Raw genomic sequence first — 15941 nt, 5'->3', positions numbered from 1 at the left:
AGCATTCTAATCCACTGGCATTGGTGGTGAGCTTTTAGTACGGGGTCGGCCTCTCTCTCTCTCTCGCTCTCGCTCTCGCTCTCGCTCCTCTCGCTCTCGCTCTCGCTCTCGCTCTCGCTCGCGCTCTGCTCTCGCTCTCGCTTTCGCTCTCGCTCTCGCTCTCGCTTCTCTCGATCTCGCTCTCGCTCTCGCTCTCGCTCTCGCTCTCGCTCTCGCTCTCGCTCTCTCTCGCTCTCGTCTCGCTCTCGCTCTCGCTCCGCTCTCGCTCTCTCTCTCTCTCCTCTCTCTGCTCTCTCTCTCTCTCTCTCTCTCTCTCTCTCTCTCTCTCTCTCTCTTCTATCTCTCCTCTATCTCTCTCTCTCTCTTCCTCTCTCTCTCTCTCTCTCTCTCTCTCTATCTCTCGTCTCTCTCTCTATCTGTCTCTCTCTCTCTCTCTCTCTCTCTCTATCTCTATTCTCTCTCTCTCCTCTCTCTCTCTCTCTCTCTCGCTCTCTCTCTCTCTCTCTCTCTCTCTCTCTCTCTCTCTCTCTCTCTCTCTCTCTCTCTCTCTCTTCTCCTTCTCTCTCTCTGCTCTGCCTCTTCTCTGCTCTGCTCTCTCTCTCTTCTCCTCTCCTCTCTCTCTCTCTCCTCTCTCTTCTTCTCTATCTCTCTCTCTCTCCTCTCTCTCTCTCTCTCTCTCTCGTCTCTCTCTTTCTCTCTCTCTTCCCGCTCCCCTTTATCTCCGTCTCCGTCTTCGTGTCTGTCTCTGTCTATGGTCTATGTCCTCTGTCTTTGTTTCTGTCAACTAACATGGTCTTTACTTGCTGACTATCTGTCCGCCGTAACCTTGTGGACAAAATATCCCTACAATGGAAGGATCATTATGAGGTACTCGCCTTCCATAGAGCCCATCTTAAAACAAAAACAAAAAATATGAAATTCATCAAGATAATTACGAACCACTCGGCAAAACTGATTCAGGAAAGTCTCAAAACTCGAACCATTGAACTAACAGGTGTTTTTCGACACCTCTCAAAGCGCCCCTTCTCTTCCGGCGACCTTCATGGCGGGCCCAACCGCCCGCCGGCGCGTCTCAGCTGACGCGTCGGTCGGGACGACGCGCGCCATGCCGAGTCCGAGGCCTCGACTTCCATCACTTCGGTGTGACTGCTGGACCGAAACGAGCCGAGGTCGCGGCGGTCGGAAAACGGCCGGTAATGGGCTGTCTCGGACACAGCGCCGTAGCCACGGATGGTCGTCTGATGGACGTGGACGCCACACGCGCGCACGTCGCGCGCCGTCGGTCCCCCTTCCGTCGACGGCGCCGGCTGTGGGTCGCGTCCTTCAGAGACTTGCATTGTAGCTCCCCGGACACACGTTATTTGTGATGACCCGACGCCTCGAGGTGGTGAACCGATGTCAGCTTCTCAGGCCATGTGACCCCAGTGCTCGGAGCGAGCGGGTGGATCGAGGTTAGGCTCTCAGTTTACGCAACACCAGCACTCTGATCGACCTGTTCAGTTCACAATAGTAATGGCAGTGCTTTGTTGTGTCCCGGAATTGACCCAAGGGCATACGGCGTGATTGATCTCGCCGGTTCAGAGCGTGTCGCGCCGCTCATGTCCGGACGGCAAATGACAAGCTGCTTGTATTTCCGAAAATACAGATCATAGGGCCAGTGCGGCTCGAGGTAGACTTGAGGGTGTTAACGAGACCCTTTTACCTAGCTGCCCAAGCGAACGCAGCCCAATTCATACCGTCGCAATTTAGAAGCATCAAGTGATTAATGTACAGTACTAAAAGACAAATCCAGGTGCTACAAAGCCACATTTGGTTAATGGTCTCTCTATTCGAGAGTTTGTTCGGGAGCCCTCGCACCCCCGCCGCCCACCACCTGCCGAGTCCGCCGCGCCGCCAGCTCCCGCCGGCTCAGGGCTGCGCTTTTTGTGTCGCGGCGCCGCCGATCGGCCCCCGGGCACGCGGCGCGTCCCGAGGCACGGGGGCGGGGCGGGTGTGGCGCGCCGCCGAGGCCACTCCCCCACTGCCGTAACTCAGCGTTCTGGCGGCCGGCCCGGTCCGGCTCGGCTCAGCTGACCAGTGGACCGGACCGGATCACCTGGCCGGCCTGGACGGTGCGGCCCGATGTGCGATGTGGCCGACGCTGCCGTCCGGCGACGGGAGGAAGTCTCGCGCTCACTGGTCTGCCCGTCACGGCGTGGCTGCCGCTGACGCGGCTAACGAGGCGTCCAGCGCAGCTATGCCGTCCGACGCAGTTAAAGCAGACAGGCTGACAGAAGCAGGCTGTGACTACTTAGGCCAAGAACAAAAACACCGACGTTGGAACGAAACGCCTGCAATGTTGTGCACCCTCAATGGTATATGTTAACATCTCGTCGATAAGACGCTGCAGAGTAATAAAAAAACACTGGGATAGACCGTGGCGCAATTGCCGCTCTGGTCCGACGTTTTCTTTTCTGTTAGTAGCGCATGTTGGGTCCACTGTCAAACGTTTGTTTTGTTTGTTTTGTTCCGAATGAAATGCCAGACACATGCAGGATACCCCCTTCCCCAAGGTGTTGAGCCTTATTTTTAGTGATTTGTGTAGTATCTTCAGTACATTCCCAAACAAGTCAGTGCGGGTTAAGTGGTTGATCACTGATCAATGGTCACATTGATCTGATCATTTTTGATATCGCGGTGTCAGTGGTTGAGGTATGACTCTCGGTCGGGCAAATGCTCGAAATGCTGGTTCTTGTGCGTCAGTTTGTTTTGGCATGCGCCTGACTTTAAGAGCGCACCTGAAAAAAGGCATCTACCGGAAGGGAGTCACCGGAAACATCGTAATCATCCGCGTCCAGATAACATGTCGTCCCGATAGTTTGAAACATGGCATTTTCCATAGATATTCCGCTCCCGATCTTTCTTTTTGCTGACGGTATTACTCTGGGTGACTGATAATAAGCTCAGACACTTGCTTCGTCCTCGCATGCATCATGCCAGCTTCCACATTCTGTACACAGCGTATCACTGTGCGCCCTCAGGCTGCCGCGGAAACGGTCTTCTCTTTGTCGGTGCATGTTGTGGACGTCGTGTCTTTAGCATCCGAAAATTTGGTGGGCACCTTTTGGAAAGACCACACTGGAGCCCTTTCTGGAGAGACCTGACCACATGGAAAACGGCAGTGACAGCGCAGAACAGTATTTTTTTGTCATTGGGGAGTACGGCTAGTTTCTCTAGAAGTTGTTTTTCCTTCCATGAGCGGCCCACGCTTTGCTTAGCGCCTGGTTTTGTTCCGGATGGAAGGTAAGAAAATGGGCCTGTTTGAGGCTGAGGACCCGCAGAGTAGCGCCACGCGTTTCCTGCGTGATAGGCTTCCTGTGTTATGGGCTCGAGAGTCAACCCACCCAGCGTTGTCGTTCCTCCGCCGTCCAAAGCCTTACGAAGTCCGTCTGCCTGAAGGTGAGGCTGACGGCGGCCGCCGATCGGTCGCGCTGACGCGTCGGCGTCCGTTGCAGGCGCGGACGGCGGCGTGGAGGGCCGTGGCTGACGCGCCGGCGTCCGTTGTAGACTCGGATGGCGACGTGGAGGGCCGTGGCTGACGCGCTGGCGTCCGTTGCAGGCGCGGACGGCGACGTGGAGTGCCGTGGCTGACGCGTCGGGGTCCGTTGCAGACTCGGATGGCGACGTGGAGGGCCGCGGCAAGGTGCAGCTTGGCCAGACGGACAACCAGACCATGGAGATCTGCCAGATGCTGCTGTCGCTGGTGCACGCCTGGGGTGTCGACGCCGAGATCGACCGGCTGTGCGAGACCAAGCTGGGCATGTTGCGGCCCAAGCACCCCGTCTGCTACGGCCTCATCAGCAAGCACGGTGAGCGAGCGGCCGGCGGCGCCGCCTCGAGGGCCGCGCCAGGCTGCGCCGGTCGCGCTTCCCGCCCGCCGGAGACGGGCTCTGCTGAATCTCGGAAGCTGCCTCGAGGTTGTAGCGTTTTGTGGCTTGGGTTAAAGCGTTTCAATCCCGTTACACGTGAATCCGGCTCAGATTCAATTGGTTTACTTACGTGGCAAGTTTGTTTGATTATGAAATCGGACTGAACCCAACAGGACACTGTATTCTTACTGATCGCTCAAAGCCTGGAAAAATACGTAACGGACATTCATTGCACAAACCCGAAACTTGGGCTTTGATTCAGGCTCAAAATGGCCTGATTAATGTAAGACCGTGCTCTTCTCGCCCACCACGTGATTGCTGACGATCGTCATCAGAAGTGATCCCTATCCCTTGATATTTCGTATGAGACTAACGACTCCGCTTTGAAAAATTTCTGGAGATAATCTGAAAGACGCAGCCTCGGACTCATTTACCGCAGACCTGGCGAAATGGGGGCAGCCTGCGTACTATCCTACCTGCTCAGCGTCGTTTATCATCCACGTCACCAGCCATACGTCTACTTATGATCTGATTAGGGCTTACTGGTCATTGTATTTGTGCGCCTTGCAGTAAGAAAGTTTTCTTTTCCGCTGCAGTTTGCACCGTAATCCGTAATACATGATCAGTAAAAAATACATGTGACACGTATTGTATGTGCTTAGAAAAGGATGCAAACACCGGTCGTCGTCGATTCGCGCTTGGGCTGGAAAAAAAATATTCGTTAATCTGTTCCAGTTTTGTGCCGCAGTTTTGTCGGCTGCCTGTCAAAAGCGATTCCATCGTCGAATAATTCCCTACATTTCCTAAGTTTCGTAAGCAGTGCCAGCCCATGGTGGACTTTTGATGTTGGGCGGCTTCTTCATTTGAAGTAAGCTGGCTGTTACCGGAAGCATCAAAATAGTTTGCTGGATGCGCACACGTTATTTTTAGCGTTTTTCCTTTGGTGCGGTTTGAAAACAATGGAAGTAGTTTTGAATTCAATGGACCCATATCGGCGCGCGCGTTATTTGTAGCGCTTTTCCTTTGTTGCGGTTTCGATACAATGAAAGCAGCTTTGAATTCGATAGGCCCTGCATCGAGCTTAATCAGTTGAAACGTTGTATGTCATAAGACCGGATTTGGCACTGCTTCAGTTAAACATGTCAACAAAGCTTTACTTCTAAACTAGACCTGTTGGATATGCAAATTTTTAACAATCACGCGCGTTAAGTACGAAGAGGACGCAAGCTGACGTCCTTTGCTTGCAGTAGCTGTTCCGTAACCACGGAAAGTATGTGATCTCATCTAGCATGGCCTGTGTAGATGCGCGTGGGTTAAAATATTCCATTTAAACAGGCTTTACATTCGCAAATGGGTCTTGTGCCATACGCACCCGCACAGTGACGTGCCATTTTACACACCGAAGCGCGTAAGGACGGTCGGGTTTTGATGCATGTATTTTAGGGTGCAGAATTTGATGACAACGTTTCACTGAAAGGATGGTTCGTTTGCATGCAATAATGATGAACAATTACATTGGGGGCGGAAATCCGCCATCTACTCTCTCCCCGACGTCCTCTGTCCTCCCTTGTGGCATGCTTGGTCCTAAGAAGGGGCAAAATTTAGTCTGGCATCCTTGAGCAGTCGCGCATTGCTTACATTATGTGATGTATATATATATATATATATATATATATATATATATATATATATGTGTGTATATATATATGTATGTATATATACATATATATATATATATATTTGTATGTATGTATGTATGTATAATTGTGTTTATTTTGACGTAAAATTTGGATGAGTGCGAGTGTCGGAACGCGCCCTGACCGCCGCGCCGCCGTGCGTGCAGGGTTTGTGTCGCTGCTGCTGCCGACGTTCCTCGGCGGTCCCGGCTCGGCGGCGATGGCGGCGCCGCTGGCCGAGCGTACCGTCACCTTCACGCGCCGCACGCACTGGGAGCTGAGCAGCGCGCTCACCACCACCCACCTGCTGTCCGTCATCGCGCTGGCCGACACGCTCATGTCGATGAACAACACCAGCTTCGTGCCCGAGCCGGAGCGGCGCAAGCGGCTGCAAAAGTGAGCTGGCGGGCTTGGCGTGTGGGGCGGGCGTGGCTCGTCGCTGGCGGCTGCTGCGGTCGGTTGGGAGGCGCTGCTGATGAGTCCGGCATGGTAGCTTTAGGCTGTCTGGAAGTTAATGGGTGTTGTGTCGTCCCAACTGCGATTGAAACGTGCCCGTGAGGTCGCAAAGACTCTCAGTCTTTGTGTGCTTGACTCGGTGACATCGGAATGGATCACGACTCTGACTCGCAACCTGTGCGGCTAGTTCCGACTGTGACTACGGCCATTGCGGCGCAATTTATGTGTCGAACTCTATTTCGACGGGAAAGATGAGTATTGCGGAATCGGTTCTATTGGAGTTGGGGGATTGACGCCATTTGAGGCTCTCGTGAGTAGCAATTGACACCTTTGACACGACTGACAATAGTATGACACCGTCTTATTGGTGGAATTTTTTACCGCATTACAGAACTTGGAAGGCTGTGCCGCGTGCTGGTGCAGTTCACAGTCATTTTGGTGTTATGCAAGTAACTGTACCTCATCGTGGCGTTGCATGACTTGTCTGCTTCTTCTTGTTGATGGTGTGCTAGAGCCCAGCAAAGAGATCCGCTCTAGGGATTTAATGAGGCATCTCAAGTCCAAAGATGTTAAGCCAGTTGGGCCGGGGTGAGTAACCTCTGGCTGAGAGCCAGGCCTAAACCCCACAGTATTTGACCCGGGGTCGCGGGACTGACGCTCTCCCGACTTAAGTATTCCATCCAGACACCGCCTGGCGTGGTTTTTCATACTTATCGCGCTTTATTGATGCTGGACTCCAAGGCAACCCGGTACTGATCTCAGTTCGGTGTTGCGTTGTGGTCTGCACATTTTGTGTTTTGCTACTGCGTGTTCCGTTTGAGCCGGCGCCAACGGACTGCTGTTTGCTCCCTGCCTGGCTGGTGGCTGACGGAATGGCCGGTGTCGTGTGTCCCCCGCCCCCAGGCAGCTGACGAGATCGAGTGACCGGTGTCGTGTGTCCCCGCCCCCAGGCAGCTGACGATATCGAGTGACTGGTGTCGTGTGTCCCCCGCCCCCAGGCAACTGACGAAAATGAGTGACAAATGTCGTGTGTCCCCGCCCCCAGGCAGCTGACGAAGACGAATGATTAGTGTCGTGTCCCCGCGCCCAGGCAGCTGACGAGATCGCGTGACTGATGTCGTGTCCCCGCTTCCAGGCAACTGACGAGATCGCATAGTCAGACGAACCAGACGCTCGGAAAGTCACAGGACGGCCTGCTGGAGCTGCAGGCCAACTTCTGGGCGCAAGTTCGAGAGGTCAGTCGTCCTGGCCTTAACCAGTCGTCTATGCTCGTAGCAATTAGAACATGTCCAAACAAGCTTGCCAAACTCGTAACGGCGTTTGTGTTAGTTGTCTTATTCGTGTGCGCCATGTTGATGGGGCATCGGCGCAGGTTGACGAGGGAGTCCTGCTGGTTCTGGCCTGCAGGGCTGGAGCAAGATCGCGACACTACACTGCGTCCAGTTCCCTGAGCGCATGGAGTCTTCAGGTGTAGCGCTCAAGAAGCCGCTCGTGGAAATTTTGGCCAGGAGGTGGCAGGACCGATGCATTGAGGTAATGAACAAATTTGTGTGGCTTGTTTTGGGAGGCTACGAAGTAGGTGAAAAAGATGGCTGTAAGAAGAAGCAAACAAATGAAAACGCTGAAACTTCGAGATGTTATATGGAAGCTTGACAGCATTTTGTTCCTTTCTTTGATTTACTTACTCATCAAGCATATCTTTGTATAGAGCATATCTTGAACTGGCTAGTCCTACATGACTGTGGTGAGGATATATTTGTTTAACTATCTCATGCCAGTCAGCACCAGCGTTGCCAAGCACTTCTATGTTTACTTATCGCAGACCAGCTGATGAATATTTTCCACATGTCATCCGGCACAGAACGCATGGAACTAACTAATGAGCTGTCTGTATGTGAGCATTTAAGGCATGCGAAAACACAACGTTCCTAGAAGAAACGTGATAGGAGCACAAAGGACACCAATCGCGCTGTTGGTAGTTTTGAACACAGGTAAAATCAGATGTTGTTATCCGGTGTCATTCTTTAATCTTAGGCCTGCTTTTATTTTCCTCCCTTACGTGATAGCTATCCACATTTTAAGTGCGTGTGTGTGTCCGTGGTGTCCGTGTGTGTGTCGTGTGTGCTGTGTGGTGTGTGTGTGTGTGTGTGTGTGTGTGTGTGTGTGTGTGTGTGTGTGTGTGTGTGTGTGTGTGTGTGTGTGTGTGTGTGTGTGTGTGTGTGTGTGTGTGCGCGCGTGTGTGTGTTTTGTGTGTGCGCGCGTGCGCGTGGTCATTTTCTCCACCAATATGTATCTATGGTGTTTAGAGTCCTTCATCTCGTAACGCGACTTATCCTGGTGTCCTTCGCCGAAATCGCTCGCATGGTCATTATCTGCGAGAGCTCTGGGGTATTGCTCGTTGGTGCTAATACCCTGGGTGGGTTGTAAAGACGTTGAAATCAGGGGAGACGAAGTAGCGAGAGGAGTGATGGAATAACCCATCTTGATTACTGCGATTGTTTGCCTTGCCCGGCACTTAATTAGTTCAGTTATGCAGCTTGAAAGGGCCCTGGCTTATGTCTATTGACGACAGCAAACTATCAACCAATGTAAAAGACCTGCTTCGCGCGCGGTTTGAAACTGGGACCATTATCCATGACGATGCGTTATGTTTCGCATCTCTTGAGTCGGTGATCAGATACGTGTCCATGGAGTTCTGTACGGCAGATGACGGTTGTCCGAGCTCTGCGCGGGACGGCGAACGGCCGTGCTGCTGAGCGTGACAAACTGTCTCCGAGCGTCGCGAGCCGTGTGGCGCCGCACGGCGGCGGCGTGCCGCGTGTCGTCGGCGGCTGACCGCCCGCGCTCGTGTGTCGCTCAGATCCGGCAGGCGGCGCAGGCCCTGCTCCTGGCGGAGCTGCACCGCCTCTCGCCGCGCAACCTGAAGGCGCTGGTCGACTGGTGGGCGCCGCTGCTGCCGTCGTACGCCGACCAGCCGTCGGTGGTGCCGCCGCAGCACGCTCCCGACGAGCACGAGCCCGCCGACGGCGAGCCCGACGACTACGTCGAGGACCAGATGGAGGGTGAGGCTCGGCTCTGCCCCGTCAGGGGACCAGCGGGACGTCTCTGTCCCGGCAGGGGAGCATATAGACGATTTTAGCCTCCCTGCTGGGCTTATTGGCACCCGCTGAGGGGCTTGGGGCTTCCGTAGACCTGAAGACCTGGCGCGCCACTCATACACTTAGGCTTGGGGTACTCCTCTGTAGGTGTTTGCAGGCGTCTCCTCACTAAGGCTTGGAAGCACTTGTGGTATTGGGGGTTCCGTCTGCCTATAGGCTTGCCTGCTCATGTTCCTCGGACTGGGGCGTCCCTCGGCGAGGACACGAAGACGCCTCTCTTGTAGTCTGGGGCGTCCCTTTGCCTGACCTATGTTCACTCAGAGCTGTGCTTTACGTCAGGGAGCGCCACCAGGCATGGGCGTGGGACGCTTGTAACGGGGTTCGGGTCGCCTCTCCGCCTGGGCTTAGCGTTGGTCGTTCGCCTGGGATTAATGGGCCACTCTAGTGAGGTTTTGTGACGCACATATCTTGGTTCTGTGTCACAGCTGCGCTCTTAATCAGACGTATCGACGCCACAGGTGCCGATGGTGGGCGGGCTGGGCTCTGGGGCTCCTGGCGTGCGCCTCCCTGCCGTGTCAACGGCAGCAAGGCCCTCATAGATAGCCGCATTGTTTGCTGATACGTAGCAATCGATCCTCTCGTGTTGGGGAAGAATGATCGAACTGTGTCTGACCGTACCTGGTCATTGCAGACATTTATGAGTCTATGAAGTAATCAGCGGTCGCTGCACGTCCGCATGCCTTTGATGATATCCTTCCAGCACGCACATACGTACACAATTGCTGCGGCTCCGGGCGCTGTAGAGCGTGACGCCGTGGTCGGGTGCTGACGTGTCGTGTGTAACGTGACGTGACGGCTGCGTCGTGCGCCGTGTCCGGCCGCTGAGCCCGCTCTGTCGGCCGGCAGAGGAGGCGGCGCGGCGGGCGGCGGCCAACGCGGCCGAGGCGCGCCGCAAGCAGGCCACGGCCATCATCCTGCTGGGCGTGATCGGCGCCGAGTTCGGCCAGGAGGTGTCCGGCGGTCGGGCGCACGGCGTCGAGGGCTTCGGCCTGGGCCCGCTGGCGCTGCACACCAGTACGTCCGCTGGCGCCGCCGCCGCCGCCACTGTCGACGTGTGGCGCGGCCGCGGTCAGCAGCGGCCCGCGCCGGGGCGGTGCGCTGGGCCGGCCTGGGGACGACTGGGGCGCGATCTGTGAGATGTCGCTTGTGTGACCAGCTTCAGCTGGTCCGGAGTCTGTCTGGGCTTATGCCTGTGTGCCTGCGTGACCTGTTTTGACTGGCTGGGTGGTGTGCGCTGCGCCGGAGCGGGTACGCGCCGCCGCCCGCCGCGTCTGACCGGCGTCGCCCGCCCGTGCGCTCAGGCCAGGCGCTGGCGCACCTGCTGCTGGCGCCGCCCACTCCCAAGCTGCCGGCGCACACGCCGCTGCGCCGGGCCGCCATCGACCTGATCGGGCGCGGCTTCAGCCAGTGGGAGCCGCACATCGACGCTTCGCGGGTGCTGCTGGCCATGCTGGAGCTCTGCTGCGAGGCTGACAGCATGGCGCCGAGGTGAGCGGGGCGGGGCGGCGAGGCGCCCCGAGAGACGACCGAGAGCAGGGCTCCCAGGTGAGCGGGGCAGAGCGATGCAGCGGGGCGTCCCGGTGAGCGGCGCTCGAGGGACGGCCGAGAGCAGGGCTGCCAGGAGAGCGGGGCAGAGCGAGGCAGCGGGGCGTCCGGTTGAGCGGCGTCCCGAGGGACGGCCGAGAGCAGGGCTCCCAGGTGAGCGAACAGGGTGAGGCAGCGGGGCGTCCCGGTGAGTGGCGCCCGGGGGACGGCCGAGAGCAGTGCTCCCGGGTGGGAAGATCCGCCGCTGCGTTAGAATGGGTCACTCGGGCTGTTGTCGTGAAGTCGCTAAGATAATCGCATGTCGTCACTGTCAGTGGACCTCGTAAGCGTAAGGTTATGACCATCTTTGATTAAGGTAAGTGGGTCGGTGTTGCGTCTCCGGTGTTGAAAGAGCTGTCCTTGGGAGCGGTGTCACGGGGCACAGGCGTGAGCGCTCGTCCCGCCGTGGACGGCGGGCTGCGCCCCGGTGTCGACGACCCAGCAGCGCCGGCTCGGTGTCGGCGTGGCCGTGTGCCGACGCCGGCGCCGGCTGACCGCGCTCCGCTCCCGCCGACAGCATGAGCTACGGCCTGCCGCTGGCGGCGGCGGCCGACACGGCGCGGACGGCGCGCCACGCTGTCGCCCTCATCGCCACCGCCCGGCCGCAGGTGTTCGTCACCACCATGGCGCGAGAGGTGAGGCCGCCGGCGCGGCGGTGCTCGCGGCGCCGGCTCGATGGTCCGGTAGGCCGCGCGTCTTCAGCTGCGCGGACGCTGCGCTGGCGCGGCGTTGTTCTTGTATATGTGGCATCGCTACGAGATCTGCGCACCACAGTAGCTTCAGATGGGTTGTGAATCGCAGGGTTTACAAACATGTGTGGTGCAGCCGTCGCCTATGGCAACCCTCGCGGAAGCCCGACACTTGCGGACGAACATGATCTGCGATTGAAAACTACGACTCTACCGTGATCCACCGATGCTGGTTGTGGTGGCCTGCCGATGCGTTACGCTATGGCTCAGTGGCAATGTTGAACAGGACATTCGAACAAATCGCGAAAAGCAACGTCGACCGAAGTTTACGTCTGCGTGCGGCGGCGCCCCTTGAACGGGAGAGACTCGGGTAGCTGGTAATAAGCTTGACTGTAGCACCACCCACCGCTGTCACCGTGGCTGACCCGGCAGCGGCGCGTGTGACGCTGTAACGTGTCCTGCTCCTTTGCCAGGTGGCACGCTACAACAGTCTGCAGCAGAACGCGCAGTCTCTGAACGTGGTGGTGCACCACTCGGTGCTGATGCGCGCCAAGCCGGAGATCCTGCGGGTCGTCCAGCTGCTCATCGAGAAGAACCACATGGAGCTGGTCCGGTTCCTGATCGAGGTGCGCGCGTGGAGCGCCGGTCCGCGCGGCTGAGTGCGGCCGCTGGCAGCAACGGGCTGATTATGCAGACGCTTTTCAGATGGCTCTGACCACTCTCTGGTTCAGTTTAATGTCGTGTGAAGTATTCGTCTGTGCTGGGCGTTTGTTTACTCATGGTATAGTAAGGGAGTAAGCAGTCCACAGGCAAAAGCAAAATTATGGAACTAGTTGCAGTTTAAAAACAATAGACGACGATACAACGCGAACAAAAATGTAACCAAGCACACACGTGCACATTACACGCAGTCACATACACACATTGCACACTCAGACACAACGGTCAGCAAGAGAATGCTCCACGAGTGCCGGTGAACCAAAACCAATTAGATAAGAATGACTCGGTGGTCGGCTCCGGCCTGGTGGTGGTCAACAATCAGGTGTCTGAGCATGCCGCGCTGCTGATCGCCATTCCTGTTGTCTCGAACGAGGACATGGAAGGAGAGCGAGGGGAGCGCGTCAGCTGGGTGGTGCCCTGCGGGGCGGCTGGGCGCCGCGGCGCGACGTGAGGTGCGCGTACTCGCGCCGGCGCCTCTCCCGGCGCGGCCCGCTGACCGACCCCACGCCCCCAGCTGACGGACATCCTGCTGCACTGCCTGGACCCGGGCCACCTGCGCCAGCGCGCGCTGCACGAGGTGTTCCCGGCCGTGGCGCGCTTCAACCAGATCACGCACTGCACCAGCAGCCGGCGCGTGGCGGTCGGCACCGCCACCGGCACGCTGGCCATCTACGACCTGCGCCAGACGAACAAGACTCAGGTCAGGGCCGGGCAGCTCACCGCTCACCGATCAAGGACGCAGAACGGCTGCGACGAGCTGGAGCCAGTGTGTCTTGCGGCGTGCTTTGAGATTTTAACCAGACTTGCTGGGGAATTTCTGCGATGGAAGTCCTTTTTAACTGTTGGAGCATGCCGTGGCCATTCGGTAATGATTTGGCGAGTTTCATACAGCGCTGTTTGTGGCTGGCTGATAGTGTCTTGTTGGTCGTAATGAGTCGAGGTATCTTAGTGACAGTACTACAGTGCTGAGCACGTGGATAATCAGCCCAACACAGCAAGCTTGTAGCCATATCAACTCTAGTCGAATATGAATTTGCTGGTTGGGATCGAGAGCGCTCATGCGGTCACCCGATTGGCGGGGGAGCCTTGTGACGTCATTTTTCGGGTCTCAGGAAGAGCTCTACTCGCGGTCACCTTCGGGGGAGTGTGGGGGGGGGGGGGGAGGGGAGCTTTGATGACAGCCCATGTGTCATTGCAGCTCCGTCCAGGTCAGCTCATGTTACCTGAACTCGTTGAAGCATAATGGGCCTGAGAAAATATTGTCTTTGGCTTTCCGACTTTGACTGGATTTTAAAAACTTGTCTGCTGGCTGTTGACTTTTGTTTTAGAGTCAGTTGTGGGAAACGTCTTATATTAAACGTGACCTAGCCTTAGCTGTATCTTCATCGACTATCGCCAAGACGGCACGACTGAGGGTTTGATGCCGACATTAGCTCACACGCCCTGTGATCCGATCTTGCCCAGAATGTCTTTACCAGTACGGACTGGATGTGGCCAGTTGAATCCCGGCCTCAGTGCCGCGGTCTCAGCGGCGCTCACGGGCTGACCGCTTAACGCTGGTGTCCTTGCAGCAACTGCACGCGCATACCAAGGCCATCACGGCCTGCGCCTTCTCCCCCGACGGCAAGTTCTTGGCCTCGTACTCCGTCGGCGAGAATAAAATCTCCTTCTGGCAGGTGGGCATCCGCTGCTTGTGTGTAGACAGGGGTGGGCTGCAGAGTTGTGTGTGTGTGTGTGTGCGTGCGTGCGTGCGTGCGTGCGTGCGTGCGTGCGTGCGTGCGTGCGTGCGTGCGTGCGTGCGTGCGTGCGTGCGTGTGTGTGCGTGTGTGTGTGTGGGGTGTGTGGGTGGGTGTGTGTGGGTGTGTGTGTGTGTGCGTGTGTGTGCGTGCGTGCGTGTGGTGTGTGGGTGGGTGGATGCGTACACCGGGGTGCGGCTGCATGCGACTTTGTACCGCCATCCGGCACATTGGACGCACAGCATAAGTTTGTCTTACCCACCGTCGACTGACGTAGTTTCCATGCAAAAATCGCAAACCCTGGTGTAATTTGCGACGGATTCGAGGTATTTTGCAAATTTAAAATTTTATCAAAGCCCCCATGTCGTTTAATAGCGTTTTGATGCCCCGGCGCCTTCGGAAAACAATCGGTGTTGTGGGTGCAAAATCATGCATTTTGCTTGCAACTCCTTCCACGTACGCCGAACCGTTCGCTGCCACCTGAAGCACAGTTGGTTCCACCCCTCAGCTGCATAGTTCAACGATTGTGCGGTTTATTGGTTGGCGTCTTAGCTCGAGTGGAAGGAACGCATGGTCAGATCAAACAACAGATTGCCTGATAATAGCCAATCGTTACGGCTCATGCACATAAAAGTGTTGCACCTTGCCGTGGAATAGATGTTGTGCTGTCCTATTTGCTGCCGCGTGCGGTGGGGGCGTTTGCTGCTACAGCGGTTCTGAGTGTTTTCTTTGTTAACTTAAGTGCATCACGATGTTCTGAAGATAGCTGGCTGTACACGTTGTCAGCGGATAGTCCTTGCGTTGCTGAACCAAAGCCGTCTCGGTGCAATGTGGTAGCCACTTGAGGCATGTCAACACGCGCTCGATCATGCCCGCTGATCTTAGAGGCGTGACTCTTGGCTGTCCCGCACGGCTCGGAGGAGGCCGCGCCGGGGCTTGTCACGTGCTTGCCCCACTGACACGTGCCCGGCGCTGTCGGCAGACGTCAGCGGGCATGTTCGGGCTGGGCCACGCGCAGACGCGCTGCGTCAAGACGTACAGCACGCCGCCGCTGCCGGAGATAGTGCGTCTGAACCCGCCGCGCCAGCCCAAGCTGGTCTGGGTCGGCAGCAAGACGGTGACGGCGCTGCTGGCCGACGGCACCGAGCAGCGCTACAACGTCTGAGGGCCGGGCTGCGACGGCGGCGGCGGCGGCGGCGGCGAGGTCGCGCCGGCCGGCGGTAGGCCCGGCGGCGGGCGTGCGGCGTCGGTGGCTGGCCGCTGAGCGGCGGCTAGGGCGGCGCCGAGGCGCGTCTCGTCTGCAGCCGGACAGCAGAGGAGGGACGGGCGAGCGGCGGTGCCGTCGGCAGCGGCCGGCCCGGGCGCTGACTCTGGCCGGGGGAGGACCGTGCCGGCCGGCTCCGGTCGCCCCTGGAGCTGCGCGCGCTGAGCTCGCGGCGGCGATGGTGGTGCTCACGTCTCGGGAACGCCGTTGTCTCGCCGCTCTGCGGCGTCCGCGTGGCCGGCAAACCGGAGGGCGGCGCCAGTCCACTGCTGCCATCGAAGTGTGGAAGTAGAATCGTCGCTCGAATGTACTCTAGATTGTCATTCCTTAGCCTCGTCGCCTTCTCGATTCCGTGAGTGCTGATGCATATATCCCGGTTCTGATCGGCACTGGCGCCATGTGCAACAGCGGTGCGTACGCAATGATCCAGCTTTACTTACCGTGCAGGGTCTGTGTAATAGTTGGCAGCACTGTCGACATGGGTGCAGTGGCGCGGGCCTGATGACGCCCGCTAGTGCGCCGGTCAGGGAGGGTCGGTCGGCAGACCGCCGCGGCGGCGGCGTCAGCGGCGGCACGCACTGCACCCCGGCCCGCCGGCTGTGGAGATCATTCCTTTTGTACTGGTTTGCGGGCGTGTGTGCGCATGCTATTGTGAGCAGGCCTTCAGGCGGGCGTGTGTGGGCCGAAGGAGCCTGAACACCGGGCAACTCTACAGATCCGTTTCTTTCACCGTGGTATCTAACTGTTTTT

The 15941-nt window shown here is 57.4% G+C and overlaps 1 protein-coding gene across 1 annotated transcript; it reads left to right on the top strand.

The window, feature by feature from the left end:
* Nucleotides 1-3275: 3275 nt before the first annotated feature.
* On the top strand, nt 3276-15125 carry LOC119090128 (WD repeat-containing protein 7). Its single transcript, XM_037212923.1, has 14 exons — nt 3276-3282; nt 3651-3848; nt 5752-5980; nt 7176-7275; nt 7448-7573; nt 8901-9122; nt 10098-10212; nt 10500-10521; nt 10603-10686; nt 11300-11417; nt 11945-12097; nt 12706-12891; nt 13763-13867; nt 14910-15125. Exons 1-14 carry the CDS (start codon nt 3276-3278, stop codon nt 15090-15092), a joined length of 1848 nt encoding a protein of 615 aa, XP_037068818.1. The 3' UTR covers nt 15093-15125.
* The last annotated feature ends 816 nt before the right edge of the window (nt 15126-15941 follow it).

This window comes from Pollicipes pollicipes, unplaced genomic scaffold (assembly GCF_011947565.3).
Source record: "Pollicipes pollicipes isolate AB1234 unplaced genomic scaffold, Ppol_2.1 Scaffold_3087;HRSCAF=3621_pilon_pilon_pilon, whole genome shotgun sequence".
NCBI classification, from domain to species: Eukaryota; Metazoa; Arthropoda; class Thecostraca; order Pollicipedomorpha; family Pollicipedidae; genus Pollicipes; species Pollicipes pollicipes.
The sequence above is the reverse complement of the archived record's forward strand: the minus strand, read 5'-3'. Positions and strand labels throughout refer to the sequence as shown.